This window comes from Erythrolamprus reginae, chromosome 7 (assembly GCF_031021105.1).
Source record: "Erythrolamprus reginae isolate rEryReg1 chromosome 7, rEryReg1.hap1, whole genome shotgun sequence".
Classification (NCBI taxonomy): Eukaryota; Metazoa; Chordata; class Lepidosauria; order Squamata; family Dipsadidae; genus Erythrolamprus; species Erythrolamprus reginae.
This window is the reverse complement of record NC_091956.1, coordinates 22898080-22916623: the sequence shown is the minus strand read 5'-3', so window position 1 is coordinate 22916623 and position 18544 is coordinate 22898080. Positions and strand designations below refer to the sequence as shown.

At 43.4% G+C, this 18544-nt stretch overlaps 1 protein-coding gene across 2 annotated transcripts in view; it reads right to left on the bottom strand.

Moving 5' to 3' along the window:
* SCFD2 (sec1 family domain containing 2) overlaps positions 1–18544 on the bottom strand; it is a 198059-nt gene that overhangs the window by 123753 nt on the left and 55762 nt on the right. For both annotated transcript variants that reach the window (XM_070757174.1, XM_070757175.1), the window contains one exon: positions 11031–11280. In XM_070757174.1, coding sequence (XP_070613275.1) covers positions 11031–11280 — 250 coding nt within the window. The remainder of the gene's footprint in view (positions 1–11030; positions 11281–18544) is intronic.

Below are 18544 nucleotides of genomic sequence, written 5' to 3'. Positions count from 1 at the left end.
CCAAGACTAGGGAGGTATTAATACCACTCTATAATGCCCTAGTCAGACCTCACCTGGAGTATTGCATTCAATTCTGGTCACCACCCTTCAAAAAAGACATAGAAACTCCGGAAAAGGTACAGAAAAGAGCAACAAAAATGATAAGGGGACTAGACACCAAGACATACGGAGAGGTTGCAGGAACTGGGCATGGATAGTCTAATGAAAGGAAGGGCCAGGGGGTGGGACATGATAGCAGTATATAGGCAGGGGTGGGCAGTAGGCAGGATGGAGTGGAACACAGTTCCACTGGCAGAAATGAAGATGCGTGCGCGGCTCCAGCTGATCAACGGCTGTCACTTCCTGGATTACTGCTCAACTGCCCAAGGAGCTGCTGATACAGTTCTACAGAGGAATCATTGAGTCTGTCATCTGCACCTCTATAACTGTCTGGTTTGGTGCTGCAACCCAACAGGATCGACACAGACTTCAGAGGAGAATCAGAACTGCAGAAAAAACAATTGCTGCCAACCTGCCTTCCATTGAGGACCTGTATACTGCACGAGTCAAAAAGAGGGCGGGGAAAATATTTACTGACCCCTCACATCCTGGACACAAATTGTTTCAACTCCTACCCTCAAAACGTCGCTACAGAGCACTGCACACCAAGACTAGACACAAGAACATTTTTTTTCCGAACGCCATCACTCTACTAAACAAATAATTCCCTCAACACTGTCAGACTTTCTACTAAATCTGCACTTCTATTCTACTAGTTTTTCTCATCATTCCTTTCACCCATTTCCTCCCATGTTGACTGTATGACTGTTACTTGTTGCTTATATCCTAAGATTTTTATTAATATTGCTTTTTCATTGCTTATTTGACCCCTATGACAATCATTAAGTGTTATACCACATGATTCTTGACAAATGTATATTTTATTTTATGTACGCTGAGAGCATATGCACGAAGACAAATTACTTGTGTGTCCAATCACACTTGGCCAATAAAAAAATTCTATTCTATTCTATTCTATTCTATATTCTACAGGTCTTGGCTCGACTCTCCTTTTTTTCCCCTGCTGCTGCGTCTGCGCTCCTTGCTTTTTTCCTCTTTCCTCCTTCCTGGCCTCGGACGAGCTTCCCACTCTCCTGTCCAGCTCCCCCTCCAGCCTCAGGTGGCCACCTCCCACCTGAGGTGCAAGCAGAAGGCGTGGGTGGAAGCAGCGCTGGCAGAATAGAATAGAATAGAATAGAATTTTTATTGGCCAAGTGTGATTGGACACACAAGGAATTTGTCTTGGTGCATATGCTCTCAGAGTACATAAAATAAAATATACATTTGTCAAGAATCATGTGGTACAACAATGATTGTCATAGGGGTCAAATAAGCAATGAAGAAGCAATATTAATAAAAATCTTAGGATATACGCAACAAGTTACAGTCATACAGTCAACATGGGAGGAAATGGGTGATAGGAATGATGAGAAAAACTAGTAGAATAGAAGTGCAGATTTAGTAGAAAGTCTGACAGTGTTGAGGGAATTATTTGTTTAGTAGAGTGATGGCGTTCGGGAAAAAACTGTTCTTGTGTCTAGTTGTCTTGGTGTGCAGTACTCTGTAGCGATGTTTTGAGGGTAGGAGTTGAAACAATTTATATCCAGGGTGCGAGGGGTCAGTAAATATTTTACCCGCCCTCTTTTTGACTCGTGCAGTATACAGGTCCTCAATGGAAGGCAGATTGGCAGCAATTGTTTTTTCTGCAGTTCTGATTCTCCTCTGAAGTCTGTGTCGGTCCTGTTGGGTTGCAGCACCAAACCAGACAGTTATAGAGGTGCAATTGTGCTTCTGGCAGCACCCATTCGCCTAGCTCCCGAGCATGAGGTGGTAGGGGTGACCTAGGAAGGAAAGCACGGGAAACGCAAAGCAAATTGTCACCCTAGCGAGCGACACTAGTAAGGCTGTAAGTCGAGGACTTAGCAGTTCCCTTGAACCAGGAGTCCCCAAACTTTTTACACAGGGGGCCAGTTCACTGTCCCTCAGACTGTTGGAGGGCCGGACTATAAAAAAAACACCTATGAACAAATCCCTATGCACACTGCACATACCTTATTTAAAGTAAAAAACAAAATGGGAACAAATATAATATTTAAAATAAAGAAGAAGTAATTAAGTAATTAATAATTAAGTAATAAAGTAATTTATACTTCTTTATTAACAAGTAAATTTAAACTTAAATCAACAAACTCCATTTCTCCTTCCTTCATTCCCTCCTTCCTCTCCACTTCTCTCTTCCCTCTTCCTTTTCTCTCATTTCATTTTTCTCTCCCTCGTTCTTTCCCTCCATCATTTTCTCATTTTTCTCTTTCTCTCTCTTTCTCTCCATCTCTCCCTCTTCCTTTCTCTCTCCCTCTTTCTTTCTCTCTCTCTTTCTCTCACTCACTCACTCTCTTTCTAACTCTCCCTCTTTGTATCTCTCACACTTTCTCTATTTCTCCCTTTCTCTCTCTCCCTTTCTATCTCTCCTCTTCATTTCTCTCTCCCTCTCTATTTCTCCCTCTTATTATATCGATCGGTAAAATCTCGTGTGCTGCCGCGGGCCAGTTAAAAGACCTCAGCGGGCCGCATCCGGCCCGCGGGCCGTAGTTTGGGGACCGCTGCTTGAACGATGATGATCATTCAAGCCATACAGGCTTCAAGCTCAGTGATGATAATTATTGAGGATTTTAAAGTATGTGGCTCAAACTAGTTCTTGGGTTTTTTTTTCTTTTTCTTTAAAACAAGAGAGAGATCATAAATTGTTACTCTACTAGGCACATCTTACTAATCTTTCATTTCAAGTAATGTATCAAGCTTACAAATGAGACACCTTAACTCTATTTTATACAACGGGGATCAGCCCTGATTGACAGCTCCCCCCCTTCCTGTTATTTCGTGGTAAAATGGCAAATCACTATTGATTTATACGACATAAGAAAACACGTGATTATCCATCAGTCTTTGTAATGGAAGAGGGTAAAGAGTTTTAAACTTTTGTAATCACCTTTTGTCTGTCTTCCACTAATCACATCTTGTTACATATTTAACTTGGAATGAAAGACAAGTGAAGCTGAAAGAACAATCCCCACCCCACCCCAACGAGGAACATTATATAAGATTTTAGAAATGTACTAAGACAATTTTTATGGTAGAAAAGCAAGAATAATTGTTACTCTACTGCAGTGCTCCTCAATTATTTTCTGTTACGCCCCCTCCCCTGTTCTGTCGGGCTCTCTGATAGAATCCTCCCAAAAATTCACAGGTATAAATTGCAGACACACACACACACGTTTGAAAATTCAAAACAATGTTCTTTATAATGAAAATTCACTTAAATCAAGCCCTCTTTTGGGATAGCCAAGAGCACTCGTCTCCAAACAAACTGGTAATTTGTACAAGTCCCTTATCAGTTCTGTGATACTTAGCTTGCAGCTGTGAGGCAATTCACAGTCCTTCTTCTTTCACAAAGTGAAACACACTTTGCCCTGGTTTAGGTTCAAAGCAGGGGAAAATCAGCACACAAAAGGTCGAAGTCAGTAAAGCAGTCACGAAACACAACGATCAGATAATCCTCCACAATGGCCAAACCCACAGGCTGCTATTTATAGCAGCCTCACTAATTACCACAGCCCCACCCAACCACAGGTGGCCTCATTTTCTTTGATAATAATCTCTCAGTTGTTGTTGCCTATGCATCGCTCTCCGCATGCGTGGCTGTATCATTAACTCTTGTTCCGAATCCAAGGAGGAGCTAGAGAATTGATCTCCTTCTGAGCTGTCTGCCACACTCTCCTCCTCCCTGTCACTCATGTCTTCTTGGTCAGAGGAGCCTTCATCAGCAGATTCCACTGGGGGCAAAACAGGCCTGCAGCATGTGGATTTCTCCCCCACATCCACAGTCCTTGGGGCAGGAGCTGGGCCAGAGCTAACCACAACACCCCTGGGAGAGGTAAACATTTTGCCCCCCCCCCCCCCCAAACTCTCCATCGGGAGGATTGTTTGCAATATTTGGCACATTTTTGCTGAAAAAGCTCAAGTAGCTTACCAGCATGACTGGGGTATAATGTGTTTAAGTGATGTCTTAATGTATTTGGCTTCATGCTGTCCACTGCCAACATTTTTAGACACAGTAAACATACCGACCTTTCCTCATCTCCCACCGTAGTCACAGTGAAGTCAAGCGCTATATACGGTTCGTCATATTTCCTCCTCTTAGTTTTCGGGAGACTTATGTTTGTCTCATTATCTCCGTCTCTCTTTTCTCCTTTCTTTTTATCCCTGTTAAATATTTTTCCATGGTGTTTCTTAAGGGTTTTGTTATCTGCACTTCATATCTCCTACTCTGTGCTGTGTGCTATTGTTTGATGCAGAAAGACCCTACTCCCTCTGGCAAAAAAAAAAGCACATTTCCTGGGGTCACATGCCCCCCCCCAGCTTTGCTCCACACGCCCCTACCGCCCTGCTATTAGAGAAGCACTGCTTTACTGATATGGCACCTTGAAGACCACATCTACATAGCTTGCTTATAGGGCAAAGACTTCTCACTAAGTATCCCAGAGGATATGTCTTGTCTCTGCCTTCTCGTCATTAAATACAGTAGCAGCTGAGCAGGCTAAAGACTGCTTCAAGTACTCCGTTTGGGAAGTGGTGTTTTCCCACTTACGCAAACTCAAGCTTGTCCAAAAGGACAATCCATGGAGCATGGAGAAAGAGGTTCAAGATGATATAGTCAGGGATAGCGATCTGTTCGGTCCCAATTGTTCTAGATCAGTAATGGCGAACCTTTCTTTGGTTCATATGCCAAAAGGGTATGTGTGCATGTGCTAGCAAACTGGAAGTTTTCTCTGGAGTGAGAAAAACAGCACAGTGGGCAAACCAGGAGTCCATTTTTCTGAATGTCCAGTTTTCTGAATTTTTTCTCACTCCAGAACCTTCAGGGAAGCTCTCCAGGCTTCAGAAGGCTTCCCTGAAGCCTCTAGAGCAGTGTTTCCCAACCTTGGCAACTTGAAGATATTTGGACTTCAACTCCCAGAATTCCCCAGCCAGTGAATGCTGGCTGGGTAATTCTGGGAGTTGAAGTCCAAATATCTTCAAGTTGCCAAGGTTGGGAAACACTGCTCCAGAGTACAAAAAATGGCCCAATGGGCAAACTGAAACTTCAGAAAAATGGACTTCTGGTTTGCCCATTGTGCTGTTTTTCTCACTCCGGAACCTTCAGGAAGTTTTTGTCCTCTCCAGGCTTCAGAAAGCTTCCTTGAATCCTCCAGAGTGCCAAAAATGGTCCAATGGGCAAACTGGAAGTTGTGAAAAACAGACTTCCGGTTTGCCCACTGGGTCTTTTTTACACTCCAGAAGCTTCAAGGAAGCCTCCTGAAGGTGAAAAATGGCCCACCAGGCAAACTGGAAGTCCAGTTTTCCAAACCTCCGGCATCAGGGAAGCCTGGGGGTGGAAAAATGGCCCAAGAGGGGGAGGGCGCATGTACACACATGCACAGTGTGGCATATGTGTGTGGGGTTGTGTGTTAGTCCGTACACACATATCCATTTTTGGCACGCAAGAAGAAAAAGGTTCACTATCACTGATCTAGACAATGGGGATAAATATGCTTGCCCATAGCTTCTACTCCATACAACGTGCCATTCAGACTCAGCTTAAATGACATGCAGGAGCAGTAGACTTCCTGTCTCCATAAAAGTGTAATCTACAGTGGGAATTATCCCGAAAGGTGCTTTTTGAAAAAAAACAAAAACACCCAAGCAATATTTTTGTACTTCCTGTGACATGGCGGGATTTGAGCAGCCTTCAAAAGCTGGGGTGATTAAATTAATAAATTAAGATAAATCCTTTTATTGGGGAGAGGAAAAATTCAAGGATTGGTTTCAACAGGAATTGGCTGCTCTAGAGGTATTTATTTTATAGAATTTATCAGCTGATCCAATCTGAACCATCCCTGGGAAGGAAAACTGGGCACCGAATAGGATTTTTCATCTTACTTTATTTTTCTTCACTTATTTACTTACTTACTTACTTACTTACTTACTTACTTACTTACTTACTTACTTACTTACTTACTTACTTATTGGATTTGTATGCTGCCCCTCTCCGCAGACTCGGGGTGGCTAACAGCAGCAATAAAACAGCATATAACAATAATCCAATACTAAAAACAGTTAAAAACCCATTATTATAAAAACCAATCAGACATACAGACATACCATGCATAAATTGTAAAGGCCTAGGGGGAAAGTGCATCTCAATTCCCCTATGCCTGGCGGCAGAGGTGGGTTTTAAGCAGCTTACGAAAGGCAAGGAGGGTGGGGGCAATTCTAATCTCTGGGGGGAGTTGGTTCCAGAGGGCCGGGGCTGCCACAGAGAAGGCTCTTCCCCTGGGCCCCGCCAAGCGACATTGTTTAGTTGACGGGACCTAACTGGTCGCTGTGGGACCTAACTGGTCGCTGGGATTCGTGCAGCAGAAGGCGGTCCCTGAGGTAATCTGGTCCGGCGCCATGAAAGGCTTTATAGGTCATAACCAACACTTTGAATTGTGACCGGAAACTGATCGGCAACCAATGCAGACCCTCCAATGTTGGTGTGACATGGGCATATTCCTATATTTGGGCAGACCCTCTTAAAGTAGACTAGGCCTCCTTTCATGTAAATCTTGTTGCTTTAGCATAAGTACAACAACCTTTAATTATGCTACTTTTTTCTCAAAATAGTTATTTCAGGCAGTCTGGGAAACCTAATTTCCGTAGCCCATCATTTTGGAGAGAAGAAACCGCTAGGCAGAGATTTCCTATTTTTGTTCCACAGTTGTTGTTCAACAAATAGCACAGCTGTCTCTGTGCACATGAGACATCTTTAGTCTTGGCATGTTTTCTCTTTGAAAAGTAGCTTTTACAACAGTGCTAACAACGCATGCAAAAAAATTTACTGTGAGTACCAGTTAAGTGGTGATAATAGCATCAGGAGATGCTCTTCAGGATAAAGCACCTAGGGGCAGTAATGGTGAACTTCTGGGTATGGGTACATGCTATCGTGCATGCACAAGTGCCCACACCCATAATTCAATGCCTCGGGAGGGCAAAAACAGCTTCCCCCACCCCGTGGAGGCCCTCTGGAGGTTGGAAATGGCCTATTTCCCAACTTCTGGTGGGCCCAGTAGTCTTGTGTTTCGTCCTCCCTAGGCTCCAAAGGCTCCACTGTAACCAGCGGAGGGTAAAAATGCCGTTCCCCATCCCTCCCGGAGGCTCTCTGGAAGCCAAAAATGCCCTCCAGCCGGCACACACATGCACGTTGGAGTTGAGCTAGGGCAACAGCTTGTGTGTCAGCAGATATGGCTCCGTGTGCCACCTGTGGCACCTGTGCCATAGTTTCGCCATCACTGACCTAGGGCAATGATGGCGAACCATTTTTTGCTCGGGTGCCTGCAATGGTACGCATGACCACACCCATAATGCAATTAATTTAATTTAATTGACTTATATGCCGCCCAATCCCGTGGAACTCAGGGCGGCAATGCCCTCCCCCAATGCATGCACACACGCCGACATCATTGAAGACTCCAGAGCCTATGGATGGTGAAAAACAGGACCAACGGGGTCTACCGGAAATTCATTTCTGAACTTTCAATAGGCCCGTTGTGCTGTTTTTCGCCTTCCCCAGTGAAACATGGACACTCACCTCACAATCACTACGAAAGTTACGAGTGGCTCAATGAGCCACGGAGAGATACACGCTTGGGATCACAAGACAAGACAGAAAGACCTGCGCATCGATTAGAGCAGTGTTTCCCAAACTTGGCAACTTGAAGCTATTTGGACTTCAACTCCCAGAATTCCCCAGCCAGCGAATGCTGGCTGGGGAATTCTGGGAGTTGAAGTCCAAATAGTTTCAAGTTGCCAAGGTTGGGAAACACTGGATTAGAGAACAAACGAAAGTACAGTGATCCCTTGCCACTTCGCGGTTCACTATTCGTGGCTTCGGTGCATCATGGTTTTTTTCTCTCCCCCCCCCCCTACATACATTGTCCCTCACGTGTGCGGTGTTGTTGTACCTCTCCCCGGAGGACCCTCTGCACCAGATGAGCTGGCTTCCCATTCGGATCCTGAAGATACTGAGCGCCTACAGGGGTCACCTTTTGCACTCGAAATACCTGCAGCCATTCTCCTCTGTGCCCATCAGCCCCATTGAGGTCAGTGCCAGGTCCGAGCCTCCTTTTGCCCGTCCAACTGGGCCTTTTTTTTTTTTTTGCCTCTTGGACGCACGCTCCCAACTCCTTGCCTGGCTATTTCCCCAGGCCACAGCGCTTCCGGAGCCCCATCCGGCTCTCCTTCACACACACACCCTTAGTTCAGGGATCTCTGTTCCCCGCTACCTTCAAGCAGAACTGATTTGACTGGCCGGCCTGTTAATGGCAGGAATGGGGGGACGGGACAAAAAAGACATATCGAGCAGCCGAATTAAACCGCGGAGCAAAGTTCAAAGTTGGAGAAGAAGGTATCGAAAAGCTTGCTGCCATCAACAAGTCGGCCAGCCAAATCAGTTTGGTTTGAAGGCAGTGGGGAGTAGAGATCCCCAAACTAAGGGGGGGTTTTGCCTGGCGCAGGGGGTCCTCCAGGGAGAGATGCGACAACACTGGCATGTGAGAGACAATGTGTGCGGGGTGGGGGGGGTGGAGAAACCCCCCCCTACTTTGCAGATTTTTGTTTCTCGCGGGTGGTCCTGGAACGGAACACCCATGATAAACGGGGGATCACTCTACAATATCATCAAGAGAGGAAAAGAATTGAAATGGAAATGGTCACATGGCAAGAAAAGCAGCTGGACCAAGGTAGCCCTAGAATGGCTCATCGAAAGCCTCCACGAAAAAGACCTAAAACAAGATGGAGTGATGACATCAGCAAGTGTGGCGGGCCCAATTGGCAAGAGACAAAGCTCAGGACAACATTGGTTGGAAACATACCAACGACGCCTTCACCCTGCAGTGGATAGACAATGACTAAAATGATGATGGTGATAGTGGTGGTGATGAAATTGTGAGACAACTAACTTTCCATCTTCCTTCAAATAGAGGCAGGGGTGGGCTGCTGCCCGGATGGGGAGGAACGCAATGGGGTAGCAAAAATGGAGCTCCACCCCAGAGTACCCAATTTGCACTGAAAGATGTTTTTAAAAAATGCAGGGCGTCCTGCATAAGGCACGCCCACAGCGTGGTAGTAAAAATTTTGGTAACCCCTCACTGGATAGAAGTATTGGTAGGGTACAAGTTCATGCTTTGTGTTCCATTGCTTCTAAAACTTATCTTCTTAAAAAAAACTGCTACAAAGATATCAGTATCTTAGATTTGTTTAATATAATCCTTTGCACGAGTTATATTCTCATGTTTTACTACTCAATTTTAGCATATTCTACTGCATTTTAACTTATTATTTATTCAAATTCCCTCTATTTTAGCCAATTTTATTGTATTTTAACCAGTCACAGTTTTATGACGACTGGTGTGGTCCTTTTCCTCGCTTTGATATGGTCGATTGACTAATCAAATAAAGTTGATATTGATTGATTGCTACAAAGAGGCATTATTCTCTGTTCCTCGTTCACCAAAAAAGGGAGATAACGCTAATTAGCTGTACTCTCTCACTTTATTTATTATTATTTAGATTTATATGCGTCCCATCCCATGGGACTCAGGGTGGTTTACAGCATAAATAAAAAGCAATTAAGTAATTAAATTACAATGATTAAAATTACTTTAAAATCCTAAATAACCCACTACAATCATACTATCAAACATCCCAATTGAATCATATCTTGGCTGGATTAAGGTATCAATCTCACAGCCTGCAGGCCTGCTGGTAAAGCCAGGTTTTCAGGGACCTTATGGAAAGCCACTTAATCCACAGCATATTTTTTGTTTGTCATTTTAACAAGATACACATAGTTGAAGTTCAAATACATTACCAAACCTTGTTTGGTTGCTGTCGCTTAGAGGTAGAAATTATGCGAATCCAAAATCCCTCTGAATAAACGTGGCTAGGATTACACTGTTTTACAATACAGCCATTCATACATTTATTGAAAAATAGACCTTATTAAATGTATTTCACTGCCATGAAAACAGAACTTATTGCATCTTTCAATTGCTACTTATACCTATTTCTCTACATTACCGTAATTACCACACAGTAATCAATACATTTGTGTTCTGCCGGCGTGTTTCAACCACCTGTAATTACAGGGTAATTAGTCCAAGAAGACACACACCACATGATAAAAGGAAAACCCAAAAGTTTTTATAAACAGAAAAACAGAAACAGCTCCCTTTTTAAATGTCAAAGGGATTTTCTGGTACACACAAGGCACAGAGGTTAAATGCAATCCAATTGCTCACCCAATAACTAGGAAATTGAGTCCAATTCTAAAGTCCAGAGAGTCCACACACAATCCTGAACAGCACAAAAACCACAATCTTGACGAAACAATGAATCAGATAAACTGCCATGAGGCTAAAACACCAGGCTGCACTTTTATCTGTAGCACGAATTACAGCAGCCCCACCCAACCACAGGTGGCCTCATTTTCTCTTGTAATAATCCTTCAGTTGTTGTCTCCTATGCATCACTCTAAGCATGTGTGGATGTGTCATTAATTCTTGCTCAGAATCCAGGAATGATACAGATGATTGATCTCCTCCTGGGCTGTCTGCCAAACTCCCCTCTTCCCTGTCACTCACGCTTCCTTGGTCAGAGGAGGCTTCGTCGGCAGATTCCATCGGGAGTAAAACAGGCCTGCAGCATGTGGATGTTTCCCCCACATCCACCTGCACATTCCTTGGGGCAGGAGCTGGGCCAGAGCTAACTACAACACATATATAATGCATATTCCACATGTTTTATCACACACAAATCTAATTTAGGTGACAGAATTCTATACTGAAACCCGCTATTGTAAACATGGCCCGCTTGAAAGACAAAGTTAGTTGGAGGCATATGCAGTGTTCGCTTACCTACTATTTTCTGCAGCAAAGATGGTAGCTCTGGTTCGTCGCAAATAGCTTGGACCAAGGCTTCCTTCACTTGACTTTCTGCCTCGTTTAATTCTTTCCCAGTTTTGACTTCTCCCACGATGGAGTAAATGTACACCAATATTAGAAGTAACTCTTGGGCAGTGTAGTCATCAGCCGTCCTGTTACTGGAAGACTTGATCATCGGTAGCAGTTGCTTCAGCGCATTAAATAATGTTGACTCACCAATATTCTGAAGACAAAAACAAAACAAAATTCCTTAATTTTACACTTTAAAATCAAAGAGTCAAGAAGGAATCTTGAGACAAAGGCCTATACAGTGATACCTTGTCTTACAAACTTAATTGGTTCTGGGACGAGGTTCTTAAGGTGAAAGGTTTGTAAGACGAAACAATGTTTCCCATAGGAATCAATGGAAAAGTGATTAATGCGTGCAAGATCAAAATTCACCCCTTTTGCCAGCCGAAGCGCCCGTTTTTGCACTGCTGGGATTCCCATGAGGCTCCCATCCATGGGAAACCCCACCTCCGGACTTCTGTGTTTTTGCAATGCTGCAGGGGAATACCAGTAGGGGAATACCAGCATCACAAAAACCAGCATTCTCTGGCAATAGAAGTCCCGAGGTGGGGTTTCCCAGTGAAGGGAGCATCAGTGAAATCGCAGCATCACAAAAACACCGAAGTCCTCGAAACCCCACCTCCGGACCTCTGTGTTTTTGTGATGCTACAATTTCACTGAGGCTCCCCTCGCTGGGAAACCCCCACCTCCGGACTTCCGTTGCCAGTGAAGCACCCGTTTTTGTGCTGCTGGGATTCCCTTGCAGCATCACAAAAACACGGAAGTCCGGAGGTGAGGTTTCCCATGGAGGGGAGCCTCAGGGGAATCCCAGCAGCACAAAAACGGGTGCTTCGCTGGCAACAGAAGTCCGGAGGTGGGGCATCCCAGCGGCGGCAGTGGGTTTGTAAGGTGAAAATAGTTTGTAAGAAGAGGCAAAAAAATCTTAAACCCCGGGTTTGTATCTCGAAAAGTTTGTATGACGAGGCGTTTGTAAGACGAGGTATCACTGTACCAGTAATGGTGAACCTTTTATAAGTTCATGTGCCAAAAGGGGGGGAGTTTTCACGCATGCATGCCCACACCTGTCTGAATTTTGATCATGTAACCATGGCGATGCTGCAATTCCTGTCACGAAGTGTGAAAAATGGTCCCAAGTTGGGGTTTTTTCAGTGCCATTGTAACTTTGGATGGTCACTAAGTGAACTGTTGTAAATCAAGGACTACCTGCTTATTATTATTATTATTATTATTATTATTATTATTATTAATTATTATTATTATTATTATTATTATTATTATTATTATTATTATTAATTGGATTTGTATGCCGCCCTTCTCTGGAGACTCGGGGCGGCTAACAGCAATAATAAAACAGCATATAATAATAATCCAATACTAAAAACAGTTAAAAACCCATTATTATAAAAACCAAACATACATACAGATATGCCATGCATAAAATTGTAAAGGCCTAGGGAGAAAGAGTATCTCAATTCCCCCATGCCTGGCGGCAGAGGTGGGTTTTAAGCAGCTTACGAAAGGCACACAGGGGCCTAGCTACATTTATTAGAGCAGGGATGTCAAACTCAAGTCGTCATGTCGGCATATCGGGAGTTTTTCCCCCTTCGCTAAACTGGATGTGGGCATGCTTGTCACGTGATGCATCTGGCCTGTGGCCCAGGAGTTTGACAGCCCTGCCCCCGTGCATGCGCACAGTCCCTTTATGAAGCCTGGTAGGAGAAACAAAAAACAGCAGAATGGGCAAACCGGAAGTTCAGAAAACGCACTTCCGGTTTGCCCATTGCGCTGTTTTTTGTACTCCGGGGCTTCAGGAAGCTTCCCTGAACTCTCTGGAGTGCAAAAAACAGCACAACAGCAAACCGGAAGTGTATTTTTCTGAACTTCCGGTTTATCCGTTGTTGGAATTTTTTTGCCTCTGAGGCTTTAGGGAAGCTTCCCTGAAGCATCTGGAGGACAAAACAGCCTTTCCCAAGGCCGGAAGTTAGCTGGCCAGCACAAGCATGCGCGCTAGAGCTGAAATATAGTGAAATTTCATGTGCCTTCCGATATGGCTCCGCGTGCCACCTGTCGCACGTGTGCCATAGGTACATCATCACAGATCTAGAGGGTTGGAGGCTGGAGAAGACGGAGAAAGAAAGTCAGTTGTTTCATTGAGTGAGATAGCTAATGTGTAGGCCAGGTTATTTTCAACTTCCAGTTTCCTTAAAGCTAGCATTTATATTTAAACTCAACAAGAGAAAATAAGAACCTGCTTTATTGACTAATCAAAGAGGCTGCCAGGATAAAGGGCTTATATTATAAGCAGGGTCTCAGTCCTTCCACTTTGATCATCTTCTGTGGGTAAAAGTTTAAAAAAGGAAGGAAGAAATGACAACCTCATCTGTAGACTATAATCTGGTTTAAGTACAGTGGTGCCTCTACTTAAGAACTTAATTCATTCCGTGACCAGGTTCTTAAGCAGAAAAGTTTGTAAGTAGAAGCATTTTTTCCCATAGGAATCAATGCAAAAGCAAATAATGCATGCAAACCCATTAGGAAAGAAATAAAGGCTTGGAATTTGGGTGAGAAGAGGAGGAGGAAAAGAGGAGGAGGACAGCCGCTGTCCAGAGCGAAGGGAGCGTTTCTTTTCTCTGGGCACTGGCAGAGGTTTATTATTATTACTTATTATTATTATTATTATTATTATTATTATTATTATTATTTATTAGATTTGTATGCCGCCCCTCTCCGTAGACTCGGGGCGGCTTACAGCAATGATAAAAACAATATATAATGACAAATCTAATAGTTAGAATCTAAAATAACAATAATACATTTAAAAATTCTAAAAAAACAAGAAACCCCAATATATGAAAACATACATACAATCATATCATACACAAAAAACTACATAGGCAGGGGGAGATGTTTCAGTTCCCCCACGCCTGACAACAGAGGTGGGTTTTAAGGAGTTTACGAAAGGCAAAGTTTATTCCCTCTCCAAGCGCCCAGAGAAAGGAAAATGCTTTGTTCGCTCTGGACTGCCAAAGCTTCCTTAAGTGCCACTGAAAGGCTCCTCTGGCAGCCCAGAAAAGCCCCAGGTGGCCAGGATTAAAGGGGGAATGGCAGGAAATTGGCCGGGCCTTTGTGCTGCTCTCAAATTTCCTGGGAATTTTTTCCAGGCTCGGATTCTTAAGTAGAAAATGGTTCTTAAGAAGAGGCAAAAAAATCTTGAACACTCAGTTCTTATCTAGAAAAGTTCTTAGGTAGAGGTGTTCTTAGGTAGAGGTACCACTGTATTAGCATCTTTTTTCTTAGAACAAAATAAAATATTGAGCTGGGGTGGCGCAGCAGGTAGAGTGCTATACTGCAGGCCACTGAAGCTGACTGTAGATCTGAAGGTCAGCGGTTCAAATCTCATCACCCGCTCAAGGTTGACTCAGCCTTCCATCCTTCCACGGTGGGTAAAATGAGGACCCGGATTGTGGGGGCAGTATGCTGGCTCTGTTAAAAAGTGCTATTGCTAACATGTTGTAAGCCGCCCTGAGTCTAAGGAGAAGGGTGGCATAAAAATTGAATAAATAAAATAAGTAAGTAAGTAAGTAAGTAAGTAAGTAAGTAAGTAAGTAAGTAAGTAAGTAAGTAAGTAAGTAAGTAAGTAAATAAATTTAAAAAAAAAAGATTCTGAAGCTCAGATTTTTATCCCTTTCGGTCAGAAAAGAGCTGGAAGGAGCTTGGAGGTCTTCTAGTCCAATCACCTGCTCAAGCAGGAGACCCTCTAGCCGTGATGGAGCAATATCGAAGGGCACGTGAGACTTTGCCATGTTCCAGTTCCAATACGCACATGTGAGCTAGCCAGCTGATTTCCGGCCTTTAGGAAGCTTCCTTGAACCTTCCAGAGGGCAAAAAAAACAGCCCAACGGCAAAACGGAAGTGTGCTTTCCTGAACTTCCGGTTTGGGCATTTTTTCCCCACCTTTTGGCACGCAAACCAAAAAAGGTTCCCCATCACTGCCCTATAATATTTCTGTCCTGTCTCTTCTCCAGCGATGAAGCGCCCACAATTTCTCAAGGCAAGCTGTTTTATTGGTTAATTGTTCTGTTAGGACGTTTCTCCCTAATTTGAGGTTGCTCCTCCCTTTGATTAGATGCCTAAGTTTAAATTTAAATGCCTAAAATGTCTTTTTCAGATATCCATCACTCTAAACCTCAGGGACCGCCTTCTGCTGCACGAATCCCAGCGACCAGTTAGGTCCCACAGAGTGGGTCTTCTCCGGGTCCCGTCAACCAAACAATGTCGCTTGGCGGGACCCAGAGGAAGAGCCTTCTCTGTGGCGGCCCCGGCCCTCTGGAACCAACTCCTCCCAGAGATTAGAATTGCCCCCACCCTCCTTGACTTTCGAAAGCTGCTTAAAACCCACCTGTGCCGCCAGGCATGGGGTAACTGAGATACACTTCCCCCTAGGCCTTTACAATTTTATGCATGGTATGTCTGTATATATGTTTGGTTTTTATATAATGGGTTTTTAACTGTTTTTAGTATTGGATTTTGTTATATACTGTTTTATTGCTGTTGTTAGCCGCCCCGAGTCTGCGGAGAGGGGCGGCATACAAATCCAATAAATTAAATAAATAAATAAATAAATAAACAAACAAATAAACAAATTAATTACACTAATATATTATAATATTCTTCTGAATTAAGGCTGAGCAGCCTCATTACCAAGGCAGCTGTCCCTGGAGAAAGTCGATCTTTTTTCCGTTAAAAAGGATTAAAATGTTTTGAATTGCATTTTAAAAGGAACATAGTAAATAAAGGATAGAAAAACTAGAGGACAATTACTTTTTTCTCTTTTTTTTTTTTGCAAAAGTAACTAGAGAAGCAGAGAAAGTAAATGAGAAACCATGATATTTATGAAGGCCCTGTGCTTTAATCATAGACTTAGAATCAAACAAGGAATAATGAGCATTCTTCACAATATTTAAGGTCCTGAATGTTTCTTCTTTTGATCTTAGTTACTGTTATTGCTGGCTGTTGTTCTCTTCTGCCTTTTGTAATTTTGGGGGAGAAATACACTGCTCAAAAAAAATAAAGGGAACACTGAAAGAACACATCCTAGATCTGAATGAATGAAATATTCTCATTGAATACTTTGTTCTGTACAAAGTTGAATGTGCTGAAAAACAAAATGAAATTGATTATCCATCAGTGTCGCTTCCTAAGTGGCCAGTTTGATTTCACAGAAGTTTGGTTTACTTAGAGTTATATTGTGTTGTTTAAGTGTTCCCTTTATTTTTTTGAGCAGTATAAGCCCGCTGAGCTACAGAAAAAAAAAAAAACTGTTAATAAACCAGCTCTCTTAAGAGTGCTGTGAACACTATGGTGAGTGAGAAAATTTGCCTCAAACAAAACCCACCTAGCAGTTTGTCCTTAACTAGTCAACTCTAATGATTTAAGAGCTCTCAGCACAATTACAAATCAAATAATTAGAATTCCTGAGCCTATTATTATTATTATTATTATTATTATTATTATTATTATTATTATTATATTTGTTTGTTTGTTTGTTTGTTTTTTGTTTGTTTATTAGATTTGTATGCCGCCCCTCTCCGTAGACTCGGGGCGGTTTACAGCAATGATAAAAACAATACATAATGACAAATCTAATAGTTAGAATCTAAAATAACAATAATACATTTAAAAATTCTAAAAAAAACAAGAAACCCCAATATATGAAAACATACATACAATCATATCATACACAAAAAACTATATAGGCAGGGGGAGATGTTTCAGTTTCCCCACGCCTGAAGACAGAGGTGGGTTTTAAGGAGTTTACGAAAGGCGAGGAGGGTGGGGGCAGTTCTGATCTCTGGAGGGAGCTGATTCCAGAGGGTCGGAGCCGTCACAGAGAAGGCTCTTCCCCCGGGTCCTGCCAAACGACATTGTTTAGTTGATGGGACCCGGAGGAGACCAACTCTGTGGGACCTAACTGGTCGCTGGGATTCGTGCGGCAGAAGGCGGTCTCGTAGATACCCTGGTCCGGTGCCATGAAGGGCTTTATAGGTGATGACCGGAAACTGATCGGCAACCAATGCAGACTGTGGAGTGTTGGAGTAACATGGGCATATTTGGGAAAGCCCATGATTGCTCTCACAGCTGCATTCTGCACGATCTGAAGTTTCCGAACACTCTTCAAAGGTAGCCCCATGTAGAGAGCATTACAGTAGTCGATCCTCGAGGTGATGAGGGCATGAGTGCTAGCTCAGGAATTCTGGGAGCTGAAGTCCACATGTCATAGAAGAGCCAACTTTGCCTACCCCTGCCTTGGGTGAATCTACCCTCCCTGACTGGCCACTGAGGGGGGGCAGCTTAGGAGGACGGATGTGTGTATGACAAGGAGGAAGGTAGGAGCACTGTTGAAGCTGAGAGCTTGAGCTATAGTGCCCATACTCCAGTAGCAGGTTGCTATCGGTACGGTAAAGGACGCTGCACCGATAGCAATCGTTGCGCTACGCGTGCAGCTTCCGTTATCTTGTACGCAACATCTTGTGAGGGGACAGGTGCGTTTGTGAGATTTCAGCAATTTTTTGTTTCGCCACAGGTGTGGGAGCAAAAAAATAACCGAAATCTCTCTCACACTTCCCTTCTGCGCATGCGCAGAAGCAAAAATGCTGGGGTCTGCGTGTATGCATGATAACCGAAGCTGAGTAGGAATTTGCTCCTGCCATGAATCAGAACTTCAAATACAAACTGAATAAACAAATTACCACAGATAATCCCTACTCGGTCAAGGACCTCGGAATACTAATAACTAAAGATCTAAGTGCCAAAGCCCATTGCAACAGCATCACCAAGAAGGCCTCAAGAGTTGTAAACCTAATCCTACATAGCTTCCGCTCTGGAAATCTCACACTACTTACCAGAGCTTACAAAACTTTCCCCAGACCCATCCTAGAATACAGCTCCTCAGTTTGGAACCCATACCACATTTCTGACCTTAACATCCTCGAAAATGTCCAAAGATACTTCACCAGAAGAGTCCTTCACTCCTCTACCCGAAACAGAATTCCCTACGAAACTAGACTTACAATCCTGGGTCTTGAAAGCTTAGAACTATGACGCCTTAAACATGATCTAAGTATTGCCCACAAGATCATATGCTGCAATGTCCTGCCTATCAAAGACTACTTCAGCTTCAACCACAACAACACAAAAGCACACAACAGATTCAAGCTTAATATTAACCGCTCCAAACTTGACTGTAAAAAATACGACTTTAGTAATCGAGTTGTTGAAGCATGGAATTCATTACCGGACTCCGTAGTATCATCCCCTAACCCCCAACACTTTACCCTTAGACTATCCACGGTTGACCTCTCCAGATTCCTAAGAGGTCAGTAAGGGGCGTACATAAGCGCACTAGAGTGCCTTCCGTC